We start from the raw sequence: 23,138 nt of genomic DNA on the forward strand, positions 1-23,138 counted from the left end.
TTGGCCCTCTGGAGCGTGTGATATTTTCTCCTTGGTTTCCCCAGTTTTTGTTGTGCTTCCTGTGACCACCCCCCTTCTGTTTCCTTTGTGGCCTTGTTTTCTGTCTCGCATTTGAGGGGCAGTGTAGTATGATGATAGGAGCCTGCGCCCTGCAAGGACCCATCTCCACTCCTGGCTCCACCATTGAATACGTCACAGAGAGGCAAGCAAACAGAAGCAGAGCAAGTAACTTTTGTCAAGGGGCAATCAGAAGTCCTGGGTTCTTGCACGTAGGTAGGATTTCTGTGCTTCTGCACAGTAGACAAGGGCTGGAGAGGAGGGGGGCAGGGGCGGATCAGCAGATGGCATTGTGGCAGGACCTGGCAGGATCCACAGCAGTCTGGCACCTCTTGGGTACGGGTGATGCGATTGTCCCAATGTCAGCCTTCCACCCAGCGATGGCAGAGACCCTTCAGATGGCATGGGGGTCGGGAGGAGGAAGTTTAGAGAGATGATGATAAGGTTTTGACCATGCTGGCTTCTGTCCTCGGGCCTTGGAAGTGAATGATTTAAAACTTCTTCCAGCTGGGATGCTAACATTTAACCACTTCAGACCAGTGGCTCTCAGTGGGGGTGGGGGGTGGGGTGGGGTTTCCCTGCCCAGGGGACATTTGTGAGGGTTGCAGATCATTTTGGCTTATCACAATGATAACCCCATGGGTGGGGTTTTGCAAGTGAATAGAAGCCGGGGATGCTGCTAAATCCTGCAGTGCCCAGGACAGCCTCCACAAGGAAGAATTATCTGGCCCCACGTGTCAATGTTGCTGATGTTGGAGCCCTTCCTGAGGTCAAGGAGGCACATGCCTTTAGCCCCACGAGTGACCCTCTAGTGCCCCATTCCAGGCGGTAGTGGTAGGGGGGCTGGGGGAGGACCGTTCTGGACCCTGCCCCTAGTACCCACCAGGGATGTCCTAGAAGTCCGTTAGTGGCCCTAGGGATGGAGAACAGCTGCTCTATCAGGCAGCGGGTGCCTTAGGGCCCGTAACAGATACAGGACACAGGCTGGGTGTGTGAGACACACTATCGCTTTGTGAAAATGCCAAGTAGAAAAGATTTCTGTTGCTTATGACTGGGACTGCAGCTGAGGAGGTGTCTGTCGTCATCTATGGGTGCTTTCTTTTTTAATTTGCTGTGGAGGCTGTGGAACAGGAAATTGGACTCCACAATGGTGGGCTTGTCCTCCCTCCTCAGATATCACTCTGTTAACAAGCAGCTCTTGACTACCCACAGCTCTCGCCCCGGACGCATGCATTGTCCGTGTGCGGGTCAGGGCGCAGGATGATCTGTGTGGGAAGGCTCTAGCTGGCCAATGAGCATCGTTGAAATCAGGAATTAAGTTTCTTTGTTCCACCTGTAGCAGGGAGTTTATTCTTTAAAGCAAACAAAAGATCAGTTGGTGTCATTGGATTTCTGGAAGCCATAAAATATATTTGAAAGTGGGTTACTCCTAAGGTAACGCTGTCTTTTGCTTTGGCAGCCCCTAGAAACAGAGCTTTCTCACTTTGTGACACTTGTCAACCAACAGATCTGAAACGGGCCTGTTGCCCTGGTGGTTAGGTTGTTCCTGCAGCCCCCGGAAGGCTGGGCGTCAGGAAGGCTGCTCTGGGCTCTGATGACTGAGAGCCTCTGGCCCTAGGATGGGAGAACATTCCTTTGTTGCGCTCCTGCCTTCTCTCCTGTGGAGAGCAGTGGGACTCTGGCTCCATGGGTAGCAACAGTTTGGGAGAAAAGGGTTTTAAGGTCAGTAGCACGATGATTTATCCTCAGAAGACAGCAGTAAGCTTTGCAGAATGAGACCAGACAGATGTATTAGGTTGAGTACACTGAATTCATTCTTGGAAGCGTTTCCTTCAGAGGGTTTGGAAGCCAAGTTGTGTGTTAGTTTGCTTAAAGACAGTCCTACCCATCTCTAGAGAAAGGGAATGAGGCCGCTCTCCCCAGCAAGCTGATTCATTGCCTCGTGTTATCTGTGTCAGATATGGAAGACTCCTCCAATAGAGTCTCTGGACTGTTCTCATGTAGTTTGTGATTTAGTGCCATATTAAACTCTACATTCTCAGCCCAGGCTCTGTGTTGCAAATACTTCAGCTCAAAGAACATAGATCCTCCCTCCCACTTCGACACACAATACCCTTTTGTATTTTTATCTGTTCTTGTGTGTTCCTCTCTCTGCATTTGATGATGGCTGTTTTCTGTATTTACTAGTTTCGTCTCTGATTAGATTAAACTCTTTGCGAGGAGACGGTCTTCGGTTCATTTTCAGGCTGTCTGACCGTTCTTGCTGCCAGGTGCTGGACTGGGCTACTTCACTGTTGTTCATTCCCTTGCGGTCATCCCTTAACTGCTCTGTGGATTCGCGTTTATCATTTGCATTTTGGAAAGTAGGAAACTGTGGCTCAGGAAAGAAAAGTGAGTGGGGTAAGGCATTAGCACGTGGAGTTAATGAGGATGCACTTTGCCTGGGAGCCAATAATTTTATGATATAAATTACACATTAGTAGCACCGGTTTAAAAAAAGAGAAGAGAAAAACCCCACCTGTTGTGCCACCTGTTAGCTCCGGAACTTTGGGCAAGTTCTTTACTCTGTGCCTGCTCTCTCACATCTGTTAAATGGGGGCAGTATTGAGTTTCTCGCTCACGGGGGTTAGAAATAAACAAGTTGGTGCGTGTGAAATGCTTGGCGCTGGCACGTGCCCCACGTATCCGCTGTTGCTGTCCTTCTCCAGGCTTACGTGGCCAGTTGGGGGATTGAAGGCTGGTCTGCTGGATTCTGAAGCCCATGTCCTCATCCTTGAGTTCTGTGTCCTTCTTGGCCTGGGCACAGTGCCTTGTCGGCCAATAGGGCTAAGTCAATATTTGTAGAATGAATAATTGCATTTGGAATTTTGGGGGGTTGGGGTGGTGGTTCTCTGGGTGAAATAAATTTGCTAAAAGATGAGAACATACCTTGGATTTATGAAAGAAGTAGAACCCCAGGTCAGAGATGTGGAAAATCCTTTTGCTTTCCTTAGCCAGGGCCCAGAGAGCAAACAGCTTCTCAGATCAGTCATTTTAAATGTGGAAAATACGGCTTCATGACGGTCTGGCTCTGGAAGCTGCCTGGTGGTGGGAATTTCTAGTGTGAGCAGATCAGGTGCTGGGGTTCTGAGATGAGTAGCCCCTGAATGCTCGTTGTAAGAAATTCCAGAAGGCAGGCGGTCTTGGTGCATGATCCAGGATCTGTGTTTTTAGGGTATAGGTATCACTTGTAATACTGCTTTTCATGAATGTGAACCCCAAAATCTGTAATAGTCTTCATACCTATTTAAATGCAATAGGGGTAATCTTAGGGAAGGGAGTTGGGCATGAGAGGTCGAGGTCATTGTTAATAGGGCAGGGCTGAGAAAAAGTATACACTCTCTGGCAGAGCATCAAGGTGAATGGAATTGATGCTGAAGTCCACCATGTTCTTAGGTCTTTGTTGAAAGGATCCTCCTTCTGTCCTTCACCCTTCCTAGCAGAGGTGAGCCTCCTGCTAAGCAGAGAGGCCTGGCATCGCACAACTTACTTATATATGAGCATACCTCGCTTTATTGCACTTTGCAGATACTGCATTTTTTTTTTTTTTTTTACAGATTGAAGGTTTGTGGCAACCCTGTGTCGAGCAAATCTGTTTGTGCCATTTTCCTAACAGTATTTGCTCACTCTGTGTCTCTGTGTCCCATTTTGTACTTCTCGCAGCATTTCAAACTTTTTCTAATATTATTATGCTTGTTGGGTGATCTGTGACCGTGATTATGACTTGCTATAAGCTCAGGTGATGGTTAGCATTTTTTTTTTTAAGCAATAAAGTATTTTTATTTTATCTTTAAGTAAGCTCCTTGTCCAATGTGGGGCTTGTTGCCACCCCGAGATCAAGAGTCACATGCTCTATGGACTGAGCCAGCCAGGCACCCCAGCAATAAAGTATTTTTAAATTAAGTTATATACATTGCTTTTTTTAGACATCAGATCGCATAGTCAACAGACTAGAGTGTATTGTAAACAACTTTTATATGCACTGGGAAACCAGAAAAATTCATTTGACTTGCTTTACTACAATACTCTTAATTGTGGTGGTCTGGAACTGAACCCACAGTATCTCCTTCTGAGCTCTGCCTGTCCTGATTTCTCCATCAGTGGACAGAAGTGCAGGGAGCAGAGGTGGCTGAGTTGGGGAGGGCCAGGCCCTTCCACAGGGGGCAGTGTTGATGGCCAGGCTAAAAGGGTGCACTGGTATTGACAGAGCCGCTGGGAAAGACTCAGGACAGGCTGGGTGTGAATGAGCTCAGCCTGGCTGAGATCTGAGAAAAGTCTTGGGGAGGTTGGAGGGGAGGCAGGGGCCAGGATGCGCACAGTCCTTAGGCCTTGGGAGGGATTTTGTCCAAATGAAAAAGGCTTTAAGCTGGGAAAGGATTTGCGTTTGCGAGGATCACTCTGGCTTCTCCGTAGCACGTAGATTAAATAGGGACAGGGCTGGCTGTGGGGACTAGGGTAGGGCCTGGGCATGGGAAGGTGGTGAGAACAGATGGCCTAGGTGGGCCTTTGTCCCATGTGTTGAAAAGCCAGTTTGCCTCTCAGAACTGCTCACCTCCCTGCTGGGTATTGAGGCAAATTTACAAGTTTTTCTGCAGTCTGTCTTCAGATCCCTACACACCAGGCTCCAGGCTAGCTTTTACTGTTGCTCAAGTTCATTACACTTCTAACCTGTAGCTCCTGGGAACCCCAATTAACTGCATTTGCCTTACGCAGCGCTCATTAACTCTGCAAGACTCTCTCATCTTATTATATTAAAAATATCTGGTCATGGAAGGAGGAGGGCAGTTTTGGGTGAAAGCACTTAATTTCTACTGTTTGATATAGAATTAATTGTCTAGCTTTTTTTGTTTTAACTCCAAACCCCCAGTAACTCAGATAATGGGTCAACATGTGCAATTAAGAGTTCAAGAATTTAGAAAACATTGCTTTTGAAATTGCCGTAGAGTTTTGTGTTATAATAAACAGATAAGTTTTTCTTCCATCCCTTTGGTTAAAAAAAAAAAAAAAAAAGTCACAGGGCAATTTATGTACCAAGTTCCTCAGAACTATTTTAATCATACACTGGGCGTGTAGACTTAACATTCTTAGAGCAATTTTAATTTATTACACTCTTATTCAGAAGTAAAGAAAAAGACCGTGCAGCCTCTCTCTCTCTCTCTCCAGGTAGTGTTATGCTAAGGTAGGTTCAGTTGGGACCAGTAACACGACAAGGATTCCTACATACCTTTGCTGGTCGTCACTGGGGAACATCTGTATGTATGCTCCCTAAAATGAGAAAAAGCAGAAGAAAAGAAGACCTTGCTTTCATGTCTTTGTATACACACCACCATCCGAGCTCCCCAAATGACATCTCTAGATTCTAGATCTGTGTTGTCCGGCAGTTTATTTTCATTTTTAAAATTTTTTTAAAGATTGTATTTATTTGAGAGGGCACGAGCAAGACAGGAGGCAAGACAGGCTCGGAGAAAACTGCTAACCCGCCAGCAGGGAGCTCCTGAAAGTTTTATCTCTGGAGCCCTTTGAGCTGCTTGTGATAATTCCTGCAGCTCCTAGCCCAAGGAGAGACGTGCAACTTCCTTCGTGCCTTTGCCCAGGCGGCTCCAGGCCTCGGCTGCCTGCAGGCAAGTTCTGCTTCGAAGAATCTGCTTATCTCCCAGCCTGTGATTGATGACAGCAGGAGGGCACACAGACTTGTCGGGTCAGCTCTTTCTTAGAAGAAAAAGAGCTCAAGGAGTTCTTGAGATGAGTGGGGTCTGCAGAGTTTTAGTGACACTCTAAAATTGCCTGATGGCATTGGGTGGGTTGCCCATGATTGATCTGACTACTGTGTCGGCCACCTCGGCCGTTTTGTCCTTGCTAGTTTTCTGTGAACCACTGGGGTTCTTATTTATTTATTTATTTTATTTAAGATTTTATTTATTTATTAGAGAGCGCATGCGTGAGAGAGCACAAGCAGGGGGAGCAGCAGAGGCAGAGGGAGAAGCAGACTCCCCGCTGAGCCAGGAGCCCCATGTAGGGCTTGATCCCAGGATGCTGGCAGGATCATGAGCCGAAGGCAGACGCTTAACAACTGAGCCACCCAGGTGCCCTCCACTGGGATTTTTAAACTGAACCTCTCTTGGGAGCTTTTTCTGTCGAGTGAGGGGGTTTGAACCCGTTTGTGTCTGCCCCTCTAAATGTTGCCAATGCCAGGATGTCCCCAGGGACTGCTGGCTCGGTCTCGCCTGGAAATTGGGGCATTGGAGATGAGTGGTGGTTTCTCTAGATTTCCAGGGTCTGTTGACCAACGTCTGTGGCATTTTTCTGGGGAACAAAGAAGTTTGGATTGTGCCCCCTAAGATGCCTTCCAGTTTGCCTGGTGTTCACAAGAGAGGGCAGCACATGGGCATTCTGTAGAAGTCTGTAAGGAAGATTTATTGCCATGTGAAAAGCTGAGCTGTGGGCTTAACCACAGATTTGCAGGATTTATTGAGGGAAGCTTGTTTTCATGCACCAGTGGGGCACTTTGCATATGTCCTGGATATGATGATATAGGAGTATTTGTGGTGGTATCGTGGACTCCCTAAATAATGCTAATGAAGGACATTTTTTTTAGATGATGTTCAGCAAGCCAGCTGTGTTATAGGTACAGTCTTGTGGCAGCTTCTAAAATAACTTTTAAGTGACCGGTTTAAAAAAAAAAAAACTTTGAAACTAATTTCCAAACAAACACTTGGATTGCAGCGAGCATTAATGAGTGAGTAAATAATTCCCGCAGGGGTGTAGGCCAGCATTGTGTAGTAAATTATTTAGGAGCAATGCATTCAATTTGTGGACAGGATATTTATGTTCACTAACTTCCTTCTTTCCTTCTTTCCCTCCCTCTCTTCCTTCCTGGCTTTGCTTGGACCTAATGCTTTCCCCTCTAGGGGCAGCTCTTTGGACTAGTGGTTTGAAAGCCAGTGCTCTTCGAAGCTGATGTTTTACTTCATGTGGGGTTCCAAAGAGAGCACCAAGGAGTTCAGATCAGATTTGAAACTCACGGAATTGGTGGACTTGGGAGCGGGGAGGGGAGGGAAGGGAAGGAGCCCTCCTTCGTTTGGGTAAGCACCCGGAAGGCCTCATCCTGCCAAGGACTGGCACAGTGAAGGAGCGCTTCCCCCACCCCGACTGGGCCCAGCAGCACAGCAGGGGTGAGAGCCTCCCCTCTACTCTGTTTTCTGTGTCCTGAGAGTTTATTAGAAGTTCTCTTGGCCACTGGTGTTTGTGGCATCTCGTTCATGAGCTGCTTTCCCGCCTGCCATTGCCTGCCTTCATGGGCCGGTGGAGCAGAGAATGGGCTCCATTCTGCAGAGCAGAGCTGCCGGGCCAGGAGGGCCGCAGGAGGAGAGTCTGGGAGCTGGGCTGGGGGGTCTCGGTGACCCTGCTTAACCCTCCTTCCCGTCCCGCTCTGTTTTATAAGAGGAGGCCCTCTGCTGGTGGTTCACCACTGAGGGGTTTTATTGCATGCACGCCCTTGCTTCCAGCCATGAGTCAGGCTTTTTCCTGAGTGAGGTAACTGGGGGGAGAGGGGCTTACATGGTAGCTGCAGAGGCTTGGGAAGGATGGAATGGGACAACGGGGTAGCTGGACTCCATTTCCTGGGAGATGTCCCCTGGTCTCCTGCTGGGAAGCTGCTCCTTTGCTGGGGTGAGCCTGTTCTCACCCCTCGTCGGTGGAGGCTGCCTGGGAATGGAAAGGGGAGGAGAGGGCCTTCAGTTTGGACTAGGGCCACTTTGGTCTACACAGGGCCTGGCATCCAGGAGCGGGAGAGAAGCTGACAAGGAGCCAGAAGAACCGAGAGGAACTTTCCTTGAAGCTTCAGGACTGAGAGCTTTGTGTTACCTGCCCCCAGGGGAACCAGCCAGATTTATTTGGCAGGCCCCAGACTTTAGCCCACCTGGGCCCTGCTTAGTGTCCGCATCCACCCCAGTGGGGTCTTAACTGCAGCACCCTGCCTACCACCCTGCCCCTGTTTCTGTCCTCCTGTTGATTCTGCTCAAGGAGATCCTGAGAATATCCAGGTTTTGAGTGACCAAGTCTCTTGAACTGAGACGGACTACAGTTGATACCTCCAAGTCACTTGGCCGCTGTATTGTTTCTTGTTTTTATAAGAACACAGTTGGAAAAGAGTTTGTTGCATTGTAAAGCAATGTAATTTGGCCTAGCTTTTATTGCTAAGTGGGGAGGCAGTTTTAGTCCTTCGTGGTTTCTAGAGCTCCGTTGGGAGAGTCTGAGATTTTTTTTTTCTTGGCCCGGACAAAGGTGAATGCCTTCTTTGTTCAGTTCTGCGGAGCAGTTAACAGTTGATGGCTGGATTAAGTAGAGCGGGTAAGCCACTTTACATTTTAGCTTAGCCTACACTGGCACTTGGCTAATTTGCAGAAAATTGACCTTTCAGCGTGGTTTCTACCTGCCCGAGGGGAGTCCGTCCATCTCATCCCTTGTGTGAGGCCTGCTTCCTTTAACACCCCAGGCGCAGGCTCTGTATGTCTCCCCAGATGGGTCCTTGTGGCATCAAGCTCCAGTTATCTATCTCAACTCTGTCCCCCCTGGACTGCAAGCTTCTGGAAGTACGGTTTGTCTGTTGCTAATCTTTGGACTGTGTCTCTGGCCCAGCATCTTTATTGCTCGCTCAGTCGGTGGCCACTTCTGCCCTCCATGGGGAGTTCCTGATGATGTGCTCACCTTCATTATCAGCCAGTTTAATCTTCACGGAAACCCAGGGGTAGGTAGTCTTTCTATCTCTTTTGTAGATGGGGAAATGGAGACCCATGGAGGTTCATTTGTCCCAAGCCACATGGCTCAGCTGCAGTGAAGCCAGGATTCCCATTCAAGCAGCTTGACTCCCTGGACTGAGCCATCATTGGAAACCACGACACTCCAGTCCAATCCTGAGAGAAACCCCCAACCAGGGAGCATTCTACAAAATACCTGACTTGTACGCCTCAAAGCTGTCAAGGCCATTAAACAAGGAAAGTCCAAGAGACTGTCCCGTACCAGGGAAACACCTAAGGAGGCATGACAACTAGCTAGAATGTCGCGGATGGGGTTCTGGGACGGAAGAAGGACATGAGGGGAAAACTGGTGGCATAATGAAGTGTGGACCTTGATTTGACGATCCTTAGTTGTGACAGACGTGCCCTCGCCGTGTGAGAGGTCAGCAATGGCGGGGGCCTCGGTGAGGGATGTATGGGGACTCTATTATCTTTGCAGCTTCTCTGTAAAATCTAAAAGTAGCCTGAAATTAAGTTTATTTAAAACAACAGCAGAAACCACAAGCACCACCACATTGCACAGCCTGTCGGGCGTGTCACGTTCCAGGTGCTCCCATGTCCTCTCGCCTTTTATTTTAGATAAAATCTCAGTAGATAGAACAAATACAGGCATTTATGTGATTTAGAAATGTTTCTATCCTCTTCAGCACCCCCCCCCCACCCCATCAACTTTCCTGGTGGATGTAGCTTATGTTTAAAAGTTACTTTTTTTCTTTTTAAAGATTTTATTTATTTATTTGACAGAGACACAGCGAGAGAGGGAACGCCAGCAGGGGGAGTGGGAGAGGGAGAAGCAGGCTTCCTGCCGAGCCGGAAGCCCGATGCGGGGCTCGATCCCAGGACCCTGGGACCATGATCTGAGCGGAAGGCAGATGCTTAACGACTGAGCCACCCAGGCGCCCCCTAGAAGTTAGTTTTAAATCCCTCCCAACGGAAAAGCATCCACAGTTGTAGTTTTGGAGAAAATGTTTGCTCACGGGGTGAGTTGAACTAGGCCTGGACGTTCTTAGATTCTCCAGCAAGGCATTCAGAGGAGAGCTGTTAAAGCAGTAGATGGCTGACAGCCATCCTGGACGTGACCAAAGGTGCCTGCAGCAAGACACCGGATGTAGGTACGGCCGCGTTGTGTCGGAGAGCCCTGTGGCTTTGGAGCCCTTGGCTGAGCCCACTCATGCCATCTCATGTGATTCTTTGTGCTCGTACAACAGGCAAGCCACGTGGCCCATCATTTTGTGCAGAGAGCTCTCAGGTCATTGACATAGGAGTCCACACCTTCGAGGGGAGTGTCCAGTGGGGTCTCTAAGACCCCTGCTGTAACCCTTGGTGGCTCCTCCCTCTGTGAGCAGCACGGTTCTTGCAGATGCTACTGTGCATTTATTGTGAATGGAGCAGAGCCCTGGGGTGGAGTTTGGGATTGAAAGTGAATTATTTAATTCTTAGCCCTCCTCTAGGGTGTCTGGCCCTGTTCTAGGTGCTGGAGATTAAACGGCATAAAACTAACCCATTCCTGCATTCTGTAATACAAAGGATGGAAATCCTATCCTACATCAAATAGTCAAAGCACTGAAATGACCATGGTTTCAGTGTTCTAGGAAAAGCATATAAACACTAGCTGTGGTCATTTTCAGTTGCTTTCTGGATGTCTTCTGAAAGTCATGACATTTGTGTGTTACAAAAATAATAACTGATACGTCTTTGCTTGTGGACCATGGGGACTCCATGAAAAGCAGCGTAAACTGAAAAGAGGACTCTCTTGATGTATGGAATAAGGGAGGTCAGGGATGACGATGGCCCATGGGATAGCAGGATCCAGGGAGGGAATGAAGTCAGAGGTGAGTCTGTCTCTTATTTCTTGTTGGTCTCTCTCCCTCTCCTCTTTTGGTATTTGCAATGTAATTCACCTCTCCTAAAATCCACCCTTTTGAAGTATGCAATTCATTGGTTTTTTGTATATTCACTAATACTAGTACTAGTATATTAGTACATATTAATATGAGTATAGACTACTGGTTGTGCAGCGATCACTATGTGATTCTAGAAGGTTTTCATCACTCCAAAAAAAAAAAAAAAAAAAAAAGCCCTACACCTATTAGCAGTCACTGCCAACACCCAGCCTTAGGCAACCATCAGTCTGCTTCTGTCCGTGGATTTACCTTTGGGACATTTCATAAAAATGGCATCAGACAATACGTGGTCCTTTGTTGCTTCTTCCACTTAGCATAATGTTTTCAAGTCTCGCCCATGTTGTAATGTGTAGCAGTTCTTCATCCTTTTTTATCACTGAGTAATATTCCATCATGTGAATGTATCACATTTTAGAAGAATCTCTTCATCAGCTGATGGACTGTGACGGTTATTTCCACTTTGGGGCTATTGTGAATACTGCTGCTGTGAACATTCATATACAAGTTTTGATGTGTGGACATATGTTTTCATTTCTCTTGGGTAGATACCTAAGGACGGAATTCCTGGATTATCCGGTGATGTTATGTTTACCCTTTTGAGGAAATGCTGGACTGTCTTCCAGGGCATCTCTGCCGTTGGACCTTCTGACCAACAGTGTGTGCAGGTCCTGGTTTCTCCACATTCTCGCCAACATGTAATCTGTCTTTTTGATTGGACTAGATTATTTTTAAGCACCTTTTAATCCAGGAAGTATGATTTTATGAAAAACATCAACTGCTTTTGAAATTTAATAAAATTCTGCAAAGAAATTAGTGTGTATGCCACAGAAGTGAGAAATAGCTGTTTTAAGTTTATTTACTTCCTATTGTGTCCTTGGTTCATTCATTTTTAGAAGTAATGGCAAACTCCTGTTCCAAGTAAGTTTGTGTTTTGTTTTCCCCTAAAAACAGATAGGATAATCTTTATGAAATCCTGTTCTGGCTAGGATAATCTTAATGAAATCCTGTTCTGGCTTAATGAAAAAACCATCAGTTTTTATTTGTAGGTTTATTTTTTGGTTTTGTTTGTTTGTTTTTGGAAAAATTCTGGTCAAGAATAGGAAAGAACAATAAACGATAGGAAATAAGAGGTGAAGGATATCTGGTATTATATTCCATGAAGAGTGCAAACATCTTGTGATGGCCTTTTATTGCCCCTTCTGTTCTATATCTTACTGTTGCCACTAAAAGGAAGAAAGGAATGCAGTTTTAAGTTCCTTTAGGATTTCTCACTGGTTTTTGAGAGTTCTTAGCATCAAAACAGTTTTATTCATTTTATAAAATCTATATGTCCTTTCTTGCATTTACCTATTTGTCTTTCTTGCCTTGATCTCATGTTACATAATTATTTCCTTTGGAAGAGAGTGGATGGGGAAGGTATTAGAAAAGGGGTACTTTAGCCTAGATATATTTTAAGCTCTTTAGAGCAGCAACAATTTTGTATCCTGTTGAATCTTTCATAGTGCCTGGTACAAAATAGGGGGCTCAAAAGATATCTGTAGGAGGAATGGGCTGTTGGGTGGGTGGGTGGATGGATGGATGGCCTCATGGGGAAGTGACTTAAAAATGGATGGATGAATTTCAGGTGTGTTGACTGGTTCTTTAGCCGTAGTCTGTTCTCTTTTCAACACGTAGGTGTTGGTTACATGATGATTGGTTAACTAATAGATGGACTAGTTTGATTTTTTTTTTTTTAAGATTTTATTTATTTGACAGAGAGAGCACAAGCAGAGGGAGAGAGAGGGAGAAGCAGGCTCCCCGCTGAGCAAGGATCCCGATGTGGGACTCGATCCCAGGACCCTGGAATCATGACCCGGGCCGAAGGCAGCCGCTTAACCGACTGAGCCACCCAGGCGTCCCATGGACTAGTTTGATTTTTGTTCCTTGGATTCTCACTGTTTGAGATGATCTCAGTAACTTGGGGATGTCTTATTTCTTTCAATATTCTTTCTGGGATTATTTCTAGTCACTGTGGTTAACAAGAGTAACTAAAAAGCTGTTTCAAGGAATTGTGAAGAAGGTGGAAAAAAAAAATTAGAATATAAAACCAGGACTGAATCAGTTGGCAAGTTGGACTCCACAGCAACTTGGGGGGCATCACAACAGCATCACATGGTCATAATTTAGGCATCTCGCCACCTAGCATAGTTTGATTTTGATTTTTGGGAGTGGGAGATGCCAATGAGTCTTTGTATCTTGACCAGTGAGCAAAGGTTAGTATCTGGTTGGTGATGCCTTTTCCCATTTTCTTCTTCTTTTTTTTTTTTTTAAGATTTTATTTTTTTATTTATTCATTTGAGAGAGCGAGAATGAGAGAGAGAGAACACATGAGAAGGGGAAGGGTCAGAGGGAGAAGCAGACTCCCTGCCGAGCAGGGAGCCCGATGCGGGACTCGATCCCGGGGCTCCAGGATCATGACCTGAGCCGAAGGCAGTCGCTTAACCAACGGAGCCACCCAGGCGCCCCCATTTTCTTTCTTCTTTTTCTCCCTTTCTACCTCCTACAATTCATATACTTTTCATGTCCTCCTCTGCATGGAAGTTGCCCTTCCAAGTAGCTGATAGTGGTAACAGAGTTTGACCCTCTGGGCAGGACAACAGGAAAAATGTGAGTGCCTCATGATCCTTCTTGGCAGCAGCATTGGGGGAGGGGAGGATGGGGTACTAAGGAGTTATCCAAAGACATGGGACGAAGTCTGGGACCTTTATATAATGAATGCAAGCAGGCCTCCGTTTATGGCCATACTGGTTTTCAGGTGTGTTTGAATTGTTGGGGATGCTACATGTCTACCTGTGATAATAGTACCAAGGATGGTCCTTAGGCTCATAGGCAAGGCCAGGAAATGATGTTGGCGAAGATGAGGATGACCTAGCTGAAAGCTCCAAATCTGTAGCTACAAATAGCTGGAATGCATTTCTTATAAAAACATATAGTATTTCAACAATACCATCAAGGATTCTAGAGGCCTGTCTAGGGAGTTATCTAACACTTCTGGCATCGTCTTAGGGTGGGGGCGATTATGTCTGTGAGTTTGGAGCAGAATGTCCGCAGCACGTTTTCCTCTGGAATCTAATGGTGGCATCATCCCTGATGGGCCAAGGACAGTTGCTGGGGTTGCCTACAAAGAAAACAAAAGGCGGGCGCCTGGGTGGCTCAGATGGTTAAGCGTCTGCCTTCGGCTCAGGTCGTGATCCCAGCGTGCCGGGATCGAGTCCCGCATCGGGCTCCCTGCTCCTTGGGAGCCTGCTTCTCCCTCTGCCTCTCTCTCTCTCTCTGTCTCTCATGAATAAATAAATAAAATCTTGAAAGAAAACAAAAGGCATCACTGTTCCACAACCAACAGTAAAATGGTACAAACTGGGGGTCCTCGAGCCACACATGTCCATCATCACAGGCTGTAAGCTTGTAGTTTCTCTCTTGAACTTTCCCTCTTCTGCAGCTGGTGCAGGTGGGGGGAGGTCTGGCCTCAGCACCCAGTTGAATTCTGCATCCTTTGAGACCTGAGCCTAAACCACCCAGGGTCCCTTGAGAGTCTAAGGAGCCCCAGGCCTGGTTGAAGCGTTCCTCTTTGGAATCTGATACACTGGTTGAGAAATGATTGCCAGCCTCAGGTCTAACGCCCTGCCATCATGAGGTGAGGAAATGAGCCTGAGATCACTCAGCCTTGTGGACCCCACACTGCATGGTGTGTGGCCAGGGGATGGAAAGACCACCCACTGATGTGGGGATGCTGGGAGTCCGTGGTCCCCTGACCCTTCACTATGTTCCAGGGCCCCTCCTGAGGGGTGGCTATCCCTGGAGGGGAGAAGTCTTGGGTTTCCCCTTCCCTGTTCATTTCTGGGGAAAAATCTGCTGGGTCTGTCCCCAGCAGCGGTCCTTTGTCCCCACTGCTTGTGGTCTTGCTGCAGTTTTCACACTCACTTTGTACAATGGCTTCTGCCCCCCTCTCCATTCTTGTGTGTACCATTTCCAAACTTCTGACAAGTTTTGTGTTGGGGGTTTGCGAGCAATGTGGGGTTGAAATAGCTCCTGAGGGCTAAGAACACCATGGACAGGTTTTGTCTGTCCCGTTCAGTCATCTGTGTAAAAACATGAAACGTCTGTTCTGATATACATTAAAAACAAAACAGACTGGACAGAGGGAGGAAAAGGAGAGAGTTGCTCTCACACCACCATCAAACTGTCTGCCTCCTTGACCTTTTTCCTTGTTCGTCAAACATTTTGAATCCTATAGCCACCCCCTCCCTTCTGTATGCACCTGGTTTGATATCCCCAGAAATTAGATCTGCCCCAGGTATGCCGTATCTGGGCTGACCGGACTCTGGGAAGTTGTGGAAGTTCCTAGAACTTAAACAATGGAGTCTGCTTTCTGTTAAGGAGGTTTGGGAAACTAATTTGGCCGTGGCTCTAGACCTTTGTATCGCTCTAGCTCTGTGGTTCTCAACTAGGACTGTCTCCCAACCCTCAATAAATAATTACCTCGACCAAAATGTCACTAATACCATGTTGAGAAACCAGCTTTAGGATTTTGTGTGTTGTAAAAGCCATTGTCTTTTAAGGTGGATTTGAATAATAAGGACTAGGAAAAAAATATGTTGAAAGGGGCGCCTGGGTGGCTCAGATGGTTGGGCGTCTGCCTTTGGCTCAGGTCATGATCCCAGGGTCCTGGGATCGAGCCCCGCATCGGGCTCCCTGCTCAGCGGGAAGCCTGCTTCTCCCTCTCCCACTCCCCCTGCTTGTGTTCCCTCTCTCACTGTGTATCTTTCTGTCAAATAAATAAACAAAATCTTTAAAAAAAAAAAAAATATGTTGAAAAGGTGTTTCTAGGGCGCCTGGGTGGCTCAGTTGGTTAAGCGACTGCCTTCAGCTCAGGTCATGATCCTGGAGTCCCGGAATCGAGTCCCGCATCGGGCTCCCTGCTCCGCAGGGAGTCTGCTTCTCCCTCTCCCACTCCCCGTTTGTGTTCCCTCTCTCGCTGTGTCTTTCTCTGTCAAATAAATAAAATCTTTAAAAAAAAAAAAAAAAGGACTATAAAACAGGAGAGATCTCATTTATATGTGGAAGCTAACCTCCCCACCCCCCCCACCATCCAGAAAACAAAAGAACTTACACAGAGAACAGATCAGTGGTTTGTGGGGCATGGAGGAGGAGATGGGAGAAGTAGGTAAAGGGGGTCAAAGGTACAAACTTCAGTTACAAATAAGTCCTGGGAATGTCATGTACAGCATGGTGACCATAGTTAATCATACTGTATTGTATATTTGAAAGTTGCTAAGAGAGGAGATCTTAAAAGTTCTCATCACAAGAAAAACAACTGTAACTCTGTGTGCTGACAGATATTGACTAGACTCACTGTGGTGATCATTTCACAATATATGCAAATGTTGAATCGTGTACACCTGACACTAATATAATGTTATCTGTCAATTATATCTCGATTTAAAAAAATGGAGAAAAAGTGCTATTTAAACCCTTGGTACTATAATATCCACATCCAGTTTCTGGAATTCAATAGGGTCAGGAACATGGTCCCCCAGACCTTGCCTCGCAGCTTTCGGTGTTAGATATCTTAGAAGATGCCAGGTTAGAAGTCATTGCAGACAAAATCCTCTGGCTGCTGAATTTATTACAGCTTTAACTAATTTTAATGTTTGTTTTTCTTTCTTTCTTTCTTTTTTAACTGAGCTTTGTAGCTATCCTGGGGCTTGAACTCAAGACCCTGAGATCAAGAGTTGCATGCTTTATCAGCTGAGCCAGCCAGGCGCCCCTACTATAAATTTAAAGAGTTCCTTTTAACTCAGCCATTACAAAATGGTTTGATCCCTTGTCTTTAAAAAAAAAAAAAATCACATTTCAAACACATTGTGATTTTGTCATGTAGGTCGTTAGAGAATCCTGAACCATGGTACTTACTCACCCAGGCCAAGTAAGAAAAGTAGGTGTGGTGCTGTTCTGGGTCTGAGACTGAGTTGTGTGTTTGAGTGAAGAATGTTCTCTTTTCTGTGAATCTGTAATTAGAACATGCCACACAGCATGGTATTTAAAGCCCATCATCATTATCTCTTTTTAGGGTTGTTTCCCTACCTTATTTTTAAACTTAAATTTTTTTTTTTTCCAGTCAAAGTTCAAAAGAGAAAATCATTTTTAAAATCAGAAGGGAAATACAGTACTTTTTAAAAGTAGATTGAAATCTATGCTGGTGATTTTATCTTCTTTACCTTCAAGTAGGGATCAGCAAACATTTTGTATAAAGGGCCAGGAGGTAAAAATTTCAGGCTGCTTCATGTTGCCATGGTGGTGGGAAAGAGCCAGATAAAATTCCTTGCCCAGGGAGGAGGCACCGCAAGTCAACAATCGGCTGGGGATTTATGATTATCTTCCAGGGTGAGTGGCTAATAATTAAGCACCGTGAGACAACGATCAATCTACCATAGTCTCATCTTTCGATTAGTTTGGGCAAGTCTCCCATGTGGTCTCTCAGCCCCTCGTTGACATTAGTGGAGAGCAGGGACTTGAATTCAACACAGATCTTCAGAGTTTTCACTCAGCCCTGAATGCTTGTGGGTGCGTGGGTGCGTCTGTGTTTGTTTCTTGTTCTCTCATTGCCCAGTTATAGAGACACGATTGGGTTTTTCCCATTACAGAATGGTTAAGAATGTGTGTGTACAATTGAGAAGCATGTAGGTTTGGAAATCAGCTTTTTTTTTTAGTGATTTGGAAGAGTTCCATTGTATGGATTTATTACATTTTATTTGTCTCTATATCAGTTAATGGTCATTTGAATGATTTTTAGTATTTTGCTATTGATGTGGCTCCAAGTATTTGCATGCAAGACTTTTTTTTTTTTAAAGATTTTATTTATTAGAGACAGCATGACCAGGGGTGGGCATGGTGGCCAAAGGGAGAAGCAGACTCCCCACTGAACAGGGAGCGATCCCAGGACCCTAAGATCATGACCTGAACCCAAGGCAGAAGCTTAACTCACTGAGCCACGCAGGTGCCCCTGCATGCAAGACTTTTTGAAACAATTCTTTTAAGGCAGTAGATCTCTAGGCGTTGAATTATGGGAACCTATGGTTAAGATTGTGTTTAGCTTTTTAAGAAACTGCCAAACTGTTTTCTAAAGTGGGTGTACCATTTTACATCCTCACCAACACTTGGTACAGTCAGTTTTTTGTTTTTTTTTTATTCGGGAAATCATTTGTTGGTAATGGAAAGTGGAACCCCTGTGAACCTCACTTTTGGAGATAGGGAGGCAAGTAATACCATCCCATCTTACAGGATTGCTCCAGATCAAAGGAGAATGGGAGCTTTTGTGCAAGTGCTTTGTATCGTAAAAATGTTATTGGTGATTATGTGCAGGAAAATTTTTAACTGTTAAATTTCACACATATCCATCTCAGAGATTAGGATGAAAACTTACCCAAGTTTTAACAAAATGTGTTTGTTATGATCAAACTTATAAAGATGTTTTTGAACTCAAATTGTGAGCTTTCTCCATATGCTAGATTGCCTGTATTGTGCATTAAATTATCAGCCTTATTTAACAATGACAGAATATAATGGCTTGCATATGGTGGGCAAATTTTTCTTCCCCATGCAAACTTGGATGATCTGGTAAATGTCTGCTTGTGACTTCATTTTCAAATGCCTTGTGGGTGGCCTCTTTCCTGGACCTGGGCATATGTGTTCTATTTGAATAGAAGGGAGGCAGAACATTTGGGGGCTCAGAGAAACTCCAAGAACAATCTATGTAAAAATATCCACTTTAGTTTTACTCTGTAGTTCCGGTTTCATGAAAATTGCCAGTTTAAGCTTTTTCAAGGAACAAAGGGAGTGTTTTGAATGCATTTCCCTTCCTACCTGTGGAAGACAGCTACTGTAGGCCTCATGGAGCTGGCCAATGGGCTTGAGATTTGCAGTCCAGGCACATTTCCTAGATCTCCCTTATCAGCAGCTCTTCACACCTATTGAAAAAGACCTTTGGACTAAGGAAGTTGAACCGTGTGTTTGATCATGTAGGACTGTGTCAACAAAGGGCTTTATAGTACCTTCACAGAAGGTAAAAATTACCACAACACAACTCAAGTGAAAGAAACTGTGAGCTGTGTAGCTTCTGGAAGTCAGGAGAGATTTATGTTAATCCTCGTGACAATTTGTATTAATTCAGCAATGTTTCATAATAAAGTATCTGATTCTTACTAAGACGATTTTAATAAATGGGAAACACATGAAATCCATTTTGATTTAAATGGTGCAGGTGATGGTCATAGCAAACAATGCTTTGGATTTAGGATTGAGAGGACAGGAGCACTGTGAATTGTTTCATGATTTTACCTGATGCGTAAAAGTTCTCACCTTATAGAACTTTGAAAGTTTCCATTTGAGAGAGAGAGAGAGAGAGAGAGTGTGTGTGTGTGTGTGTGTAGGTGTTCCAGAGCTTTAAAATGTTGTGTCTGACGTGTAAATTAAAGAGGGTAGAAATGGGGCACCTGGCTGGCTTAGTCAGTAGAGCATGCAACTCTTGATTTCAGGGTCCTCAGTTCAAGCCCCACATGGGGTGTAGAGATCACTTAAATAAAAAAAGTAGTTCAGGCACTTGGAAGTCCTTTTCTGGATCATTACAGATAATGTAGTTTTGGTGTGGAATGGTATGCGAGAGAACGGTCTTAGAGGATGGCGGAAAGCGAACGTTGTTTTTGGAAGCAGCTGTTTGCTAAATAAATCAGGACTGACAGGCAAATTCTTGGTGTTACCTGTGTCTCAGCCAGAACCACCCATCAGAGGGACGGGAGTGACTCCTGCAGAGATGGGAACTCACCCCTGTTGATGTTTTGGGTGTCCTTTAAATAAGGCAGGCTTCTGGATTTATAGAGAAATAGTTCATATTCAGTGTTGTTGCTGTATATGATTGTGGAGGATTTCAACCCCTCTTTGGAGGGAAGGTTGAAGTACGGAGTTAATACCTTAGAAGCTGCATAAAAAGGAGAAAGGGAATGCCTGTGGGGAGGGCTTCTGTGGGGCTGTAACAAGCGATGCCGGGAGAGCCAGTCACAGGGAACGGGAGAGCTGGCCCCAAATACTTTGACCAGACTCAGGGTTGACTTGGAATCCCGAGTAAGGGTGGTGACAGCAAAAGTTCTGATTCCTGGCTGGTGTAAACAAGGTCATCGTTGGCAACAAGGGAGTAATTTTTAAGTCAGACTTTTTTTGAAAGATTTTTTTTTTTTTTGTAATTTTTAAATAATCTCTACACCCTATGTGGGACTCGAACTTACAACCAGACATCAAGTGTCGCCTGCTCTACTGACTGAGCCAGCCAAGGGCCCCAGGTCAGATTTTCGTACCTTCTTAAATTTTCCCTCCTGGCAGGGTAAAAGAGAACAGATGGTTGTGTGTGTGATAACTGGCTACTTAAAGTGACCTCTGTGTTGTGATATATATTTTTAAAGATTTTATTTTTATTTACTTGACAGCGCATGCACAAGCAGGGGGAATGGCAGGGAGAGGGAGAAGCAGGCTTCCTGCTGAGCAGGGAGCCCGATGCGGGGCTCGATCCCAGGATCCTGGGATCATGACCTGAGCCGGAGGCAGTTGCTTAACCAACTGAGCCACCCGGGCACCCCTATGTTGTTATATTTTGATTGTGCATTGATTCATTCATTTAACTTATGAATTACTGTAAGGAGACAGTATGATGTGTGGAAAGAGCATGGGGTCAGGAATTGGAGGGATCAGCTGTGTGATGGGAAGCCGACTTGGGCTCTGAGCTTCAGTTTCCTCCTGGAGGTGGGATTCCTAGCTTACTGAGGGTTAGTCTTAAATCCAGTGTCCTTGAGGCTCTTAGCACATGACTGTGACTCATCATGGGCACTCCATTACTGGAAGTAAGCTGCTATTTTTGCTATTGATAAACATAATTTAAAGTAGCATTAACGTGCGGGTGCTCAGGTGGCTCAGTCAGTTAAGCGTCCGACTCTTGATTTCAGCTTGGGTCATGATCTCAGGGTTGTGAGATGGAGCCCTGCACTGGGCTATGTGCTGGGTGTGGAGCCTGCTTAAGATTCTCTCTCTCCCTCTCCCTTTGCCCCTCTCCGCCCAGTGCTCTCTCTCTCAAAAAAAAAAAACAACTTATAAAAAAATTAGCATAAAGTGATGAGTTTACTTCTGTATTATTTATCCCCTGCCAACTCTGTTAAGAGACTAGTAGTAGCCCCTTAAATGGCAAGTTGAATATTCTATAACCAATACATTTTAAATATTTCACTTAACTTTTGAAATTAAAACAAATTAAGTAGACCAATAAAATGAGGTTGAAAGTTCTAGAAAAAGTTGTTCCATGTAAGTGCCATTTCAAGTGATAACTTAGGTATAGTATTTCCACATGAACACACTGTATCGTAAGGATGTGCTTGTTTAGTGTCATTTTTGTTGGGATCGAGGAAATTGAGCAAATTAGTAATAACTTGATGAGAAATTTTAGTGTTACGTTCCGTCATGCGGGCATACATCATACAGATAATTCTTTATAATTTGACCAGTAACACCCAGTGATTTCTTCAAACTTTTATCACTCGGGTCACTGTTTTTCATGTTGTGAAATCAGAGAAAGAGGAAGTTCATCGTTGAAAAGGTAAATACTATGCTTGTTTCATTTGTCCAGTGGGGACATAAAAAATGGAAATAAAATCAACGCCAAAAAATAGGCCCCAGGTGAAAACAATAGGATCTGGAAGTTTCTGTCTTGGGCTGCAGTTCTGAACACTGGAGTGCGTTGGGTGGTTTGGTGGAATCCTAGCAAACTTCACACTGGTGGATGGGGTTCTGATCTTTCCTAAAACTTGAGTCCCTCTCTTGGAGAGTTGATTTGACACATGGACTTGGTACCAGTAGGAAGTCAGCAGACTGTTCGAATGCTGTCCAGGTGGGCAAGTGCTTGGGGCTTGGAGCTGGGAAGAGGGGAGCCAGCAGATCCCAAAGAGTTTAAAGTACCATGGGTGGAGCAAGGTAGCGACCTGGTTAAACTTGTTTCCGGAACCCAACTGCCTGGGGTCAAGTTCTTTCTTTCTTGTGATGCTGGGCAAGTTGCTCTGTCTTGAGACCTTCAGGTGTCCATCTGTAGAGTGGTAACAGTGCCTGTCTCAAGGGCCTTTGTGAGTGAAATGAGATCATCCACATAAACCACTTGCATTTCAGCAACACAGGGCCTACTATTTCCTCGCCCCCTCTTCCGTGCTCATCAGGCTGTGCCTGATGCTTTCTGCAGAGTCGTTCTTGTCTGAGAAGAACATTGGCTTTTTAAAAAGTTGTTGTTTTTTCTTAAAGGACTGTAGTAGTCAGTGATTTTGAGAGTGGTGATTTGCCACGGAACACAACCCAAACTCCCTAGTTAAACCCTCTTTGTTTTGTTTACAGGGGACACGGGTCTGGCTGAGAGAAAATGGCCAGCATTTTCCAAGTACTGTCAATTCCTGTGCAGAGGGCGTCGTGGTCTTCCGGACAGACTATGGTCAGGTGAGCACATGTCTGCAGCTTCCCGACATCTGTGTTCTGCTTCTGGAAGTTGTCCTCCAGGAGCACATGTGGGCCCGCCTCCCTCCCAACCCCCCCCCCCCCCCCACAATACCCAGACGTTTTTTTCTAAGAGGGGAAAACCAAATCTCGAAAAGAATGTGGAACATACACCTCAAGTGTGTGAGAGATGCAATAAAATTCTCCAAATGGAACGTACAAAGTGTTCCAACCAGGACAGGACAGAAGAGCACTCCACTTGGCTGGTTCCTGGGAATCTCGACAAAGAAACAGACGTATAGGGTGCAAGCAATTTGAGAAACACTTTAGAATTATTGATATTTGCATATTGGTTTCCTTACCACTTTCCCTTAAAATTCTTCCATTTCCTAGAGTGTTGGAAAAATGGGTCTGCCGGTGGGAATGTAGGTAGTGGTGGTTCCTTGTAAGAACAAGGTGGGCTACACCACCTCACCTGAGCTTCCTTGTCCACCTTGTTGGTCAAATGAAGAGGTTCCTTCTGTAGGGGGCATCATCCACTGCTTCTGGTTCCCTGTTCTTTAGTGTAACCTAAAAGCTGTATCAGTGAAAACAAATACATGAATCCAGAAACTAGCTCACTGGTTATAATTGGGCGATTGTAAAAGAAGGCTGGTGTCTCCATTTTATTAAGGAAACTAATTTTAATGTCACAAATGGATCCCTTTTTCAGAGGCACTTGGCAAAATTTAAGACCTACAGAGAGAAGGATGTCCTTTGCCAGTATTTAAAACTCACAGTTTCTGAATCTGGT

The 23,138-nt window shown here is 45.3% G+C and overlaps 1 protein-coding gene across 1 annotated transcript in view; it reads left to right on the forward strand.

Annotated features, from left to right (window-relative positions):
- The window catches only part of MYO10 (myosin X), a 209,187-nt gene that overhangs the window by 21,751 nt on the left and 164,298 nt on the right, over nt 1–23,138 (forward strand). Inside the window, 1 exon segment of the mRNA XM_021702489.2 lies at nt 22,250–22,348. Coding sequence (XP_021558164.2) covers nt 22,250–22,348 — 99 coding nt within the window.

This window comes from Neomonachus schauinslandi, chromosome 7 (genome assembly GCF_002201575.2).
Source record: "Neomonachus schauinslandi chromosome 7, ASM220157v2, whole genome shotgun sequence".
Classification (NCBI taxonomy): Eukaryota; Metazoa; Chordata; class Mammalia; order Carnivora; family Phocidae; genus Neomonachus; species Neomonachus schauinslandi.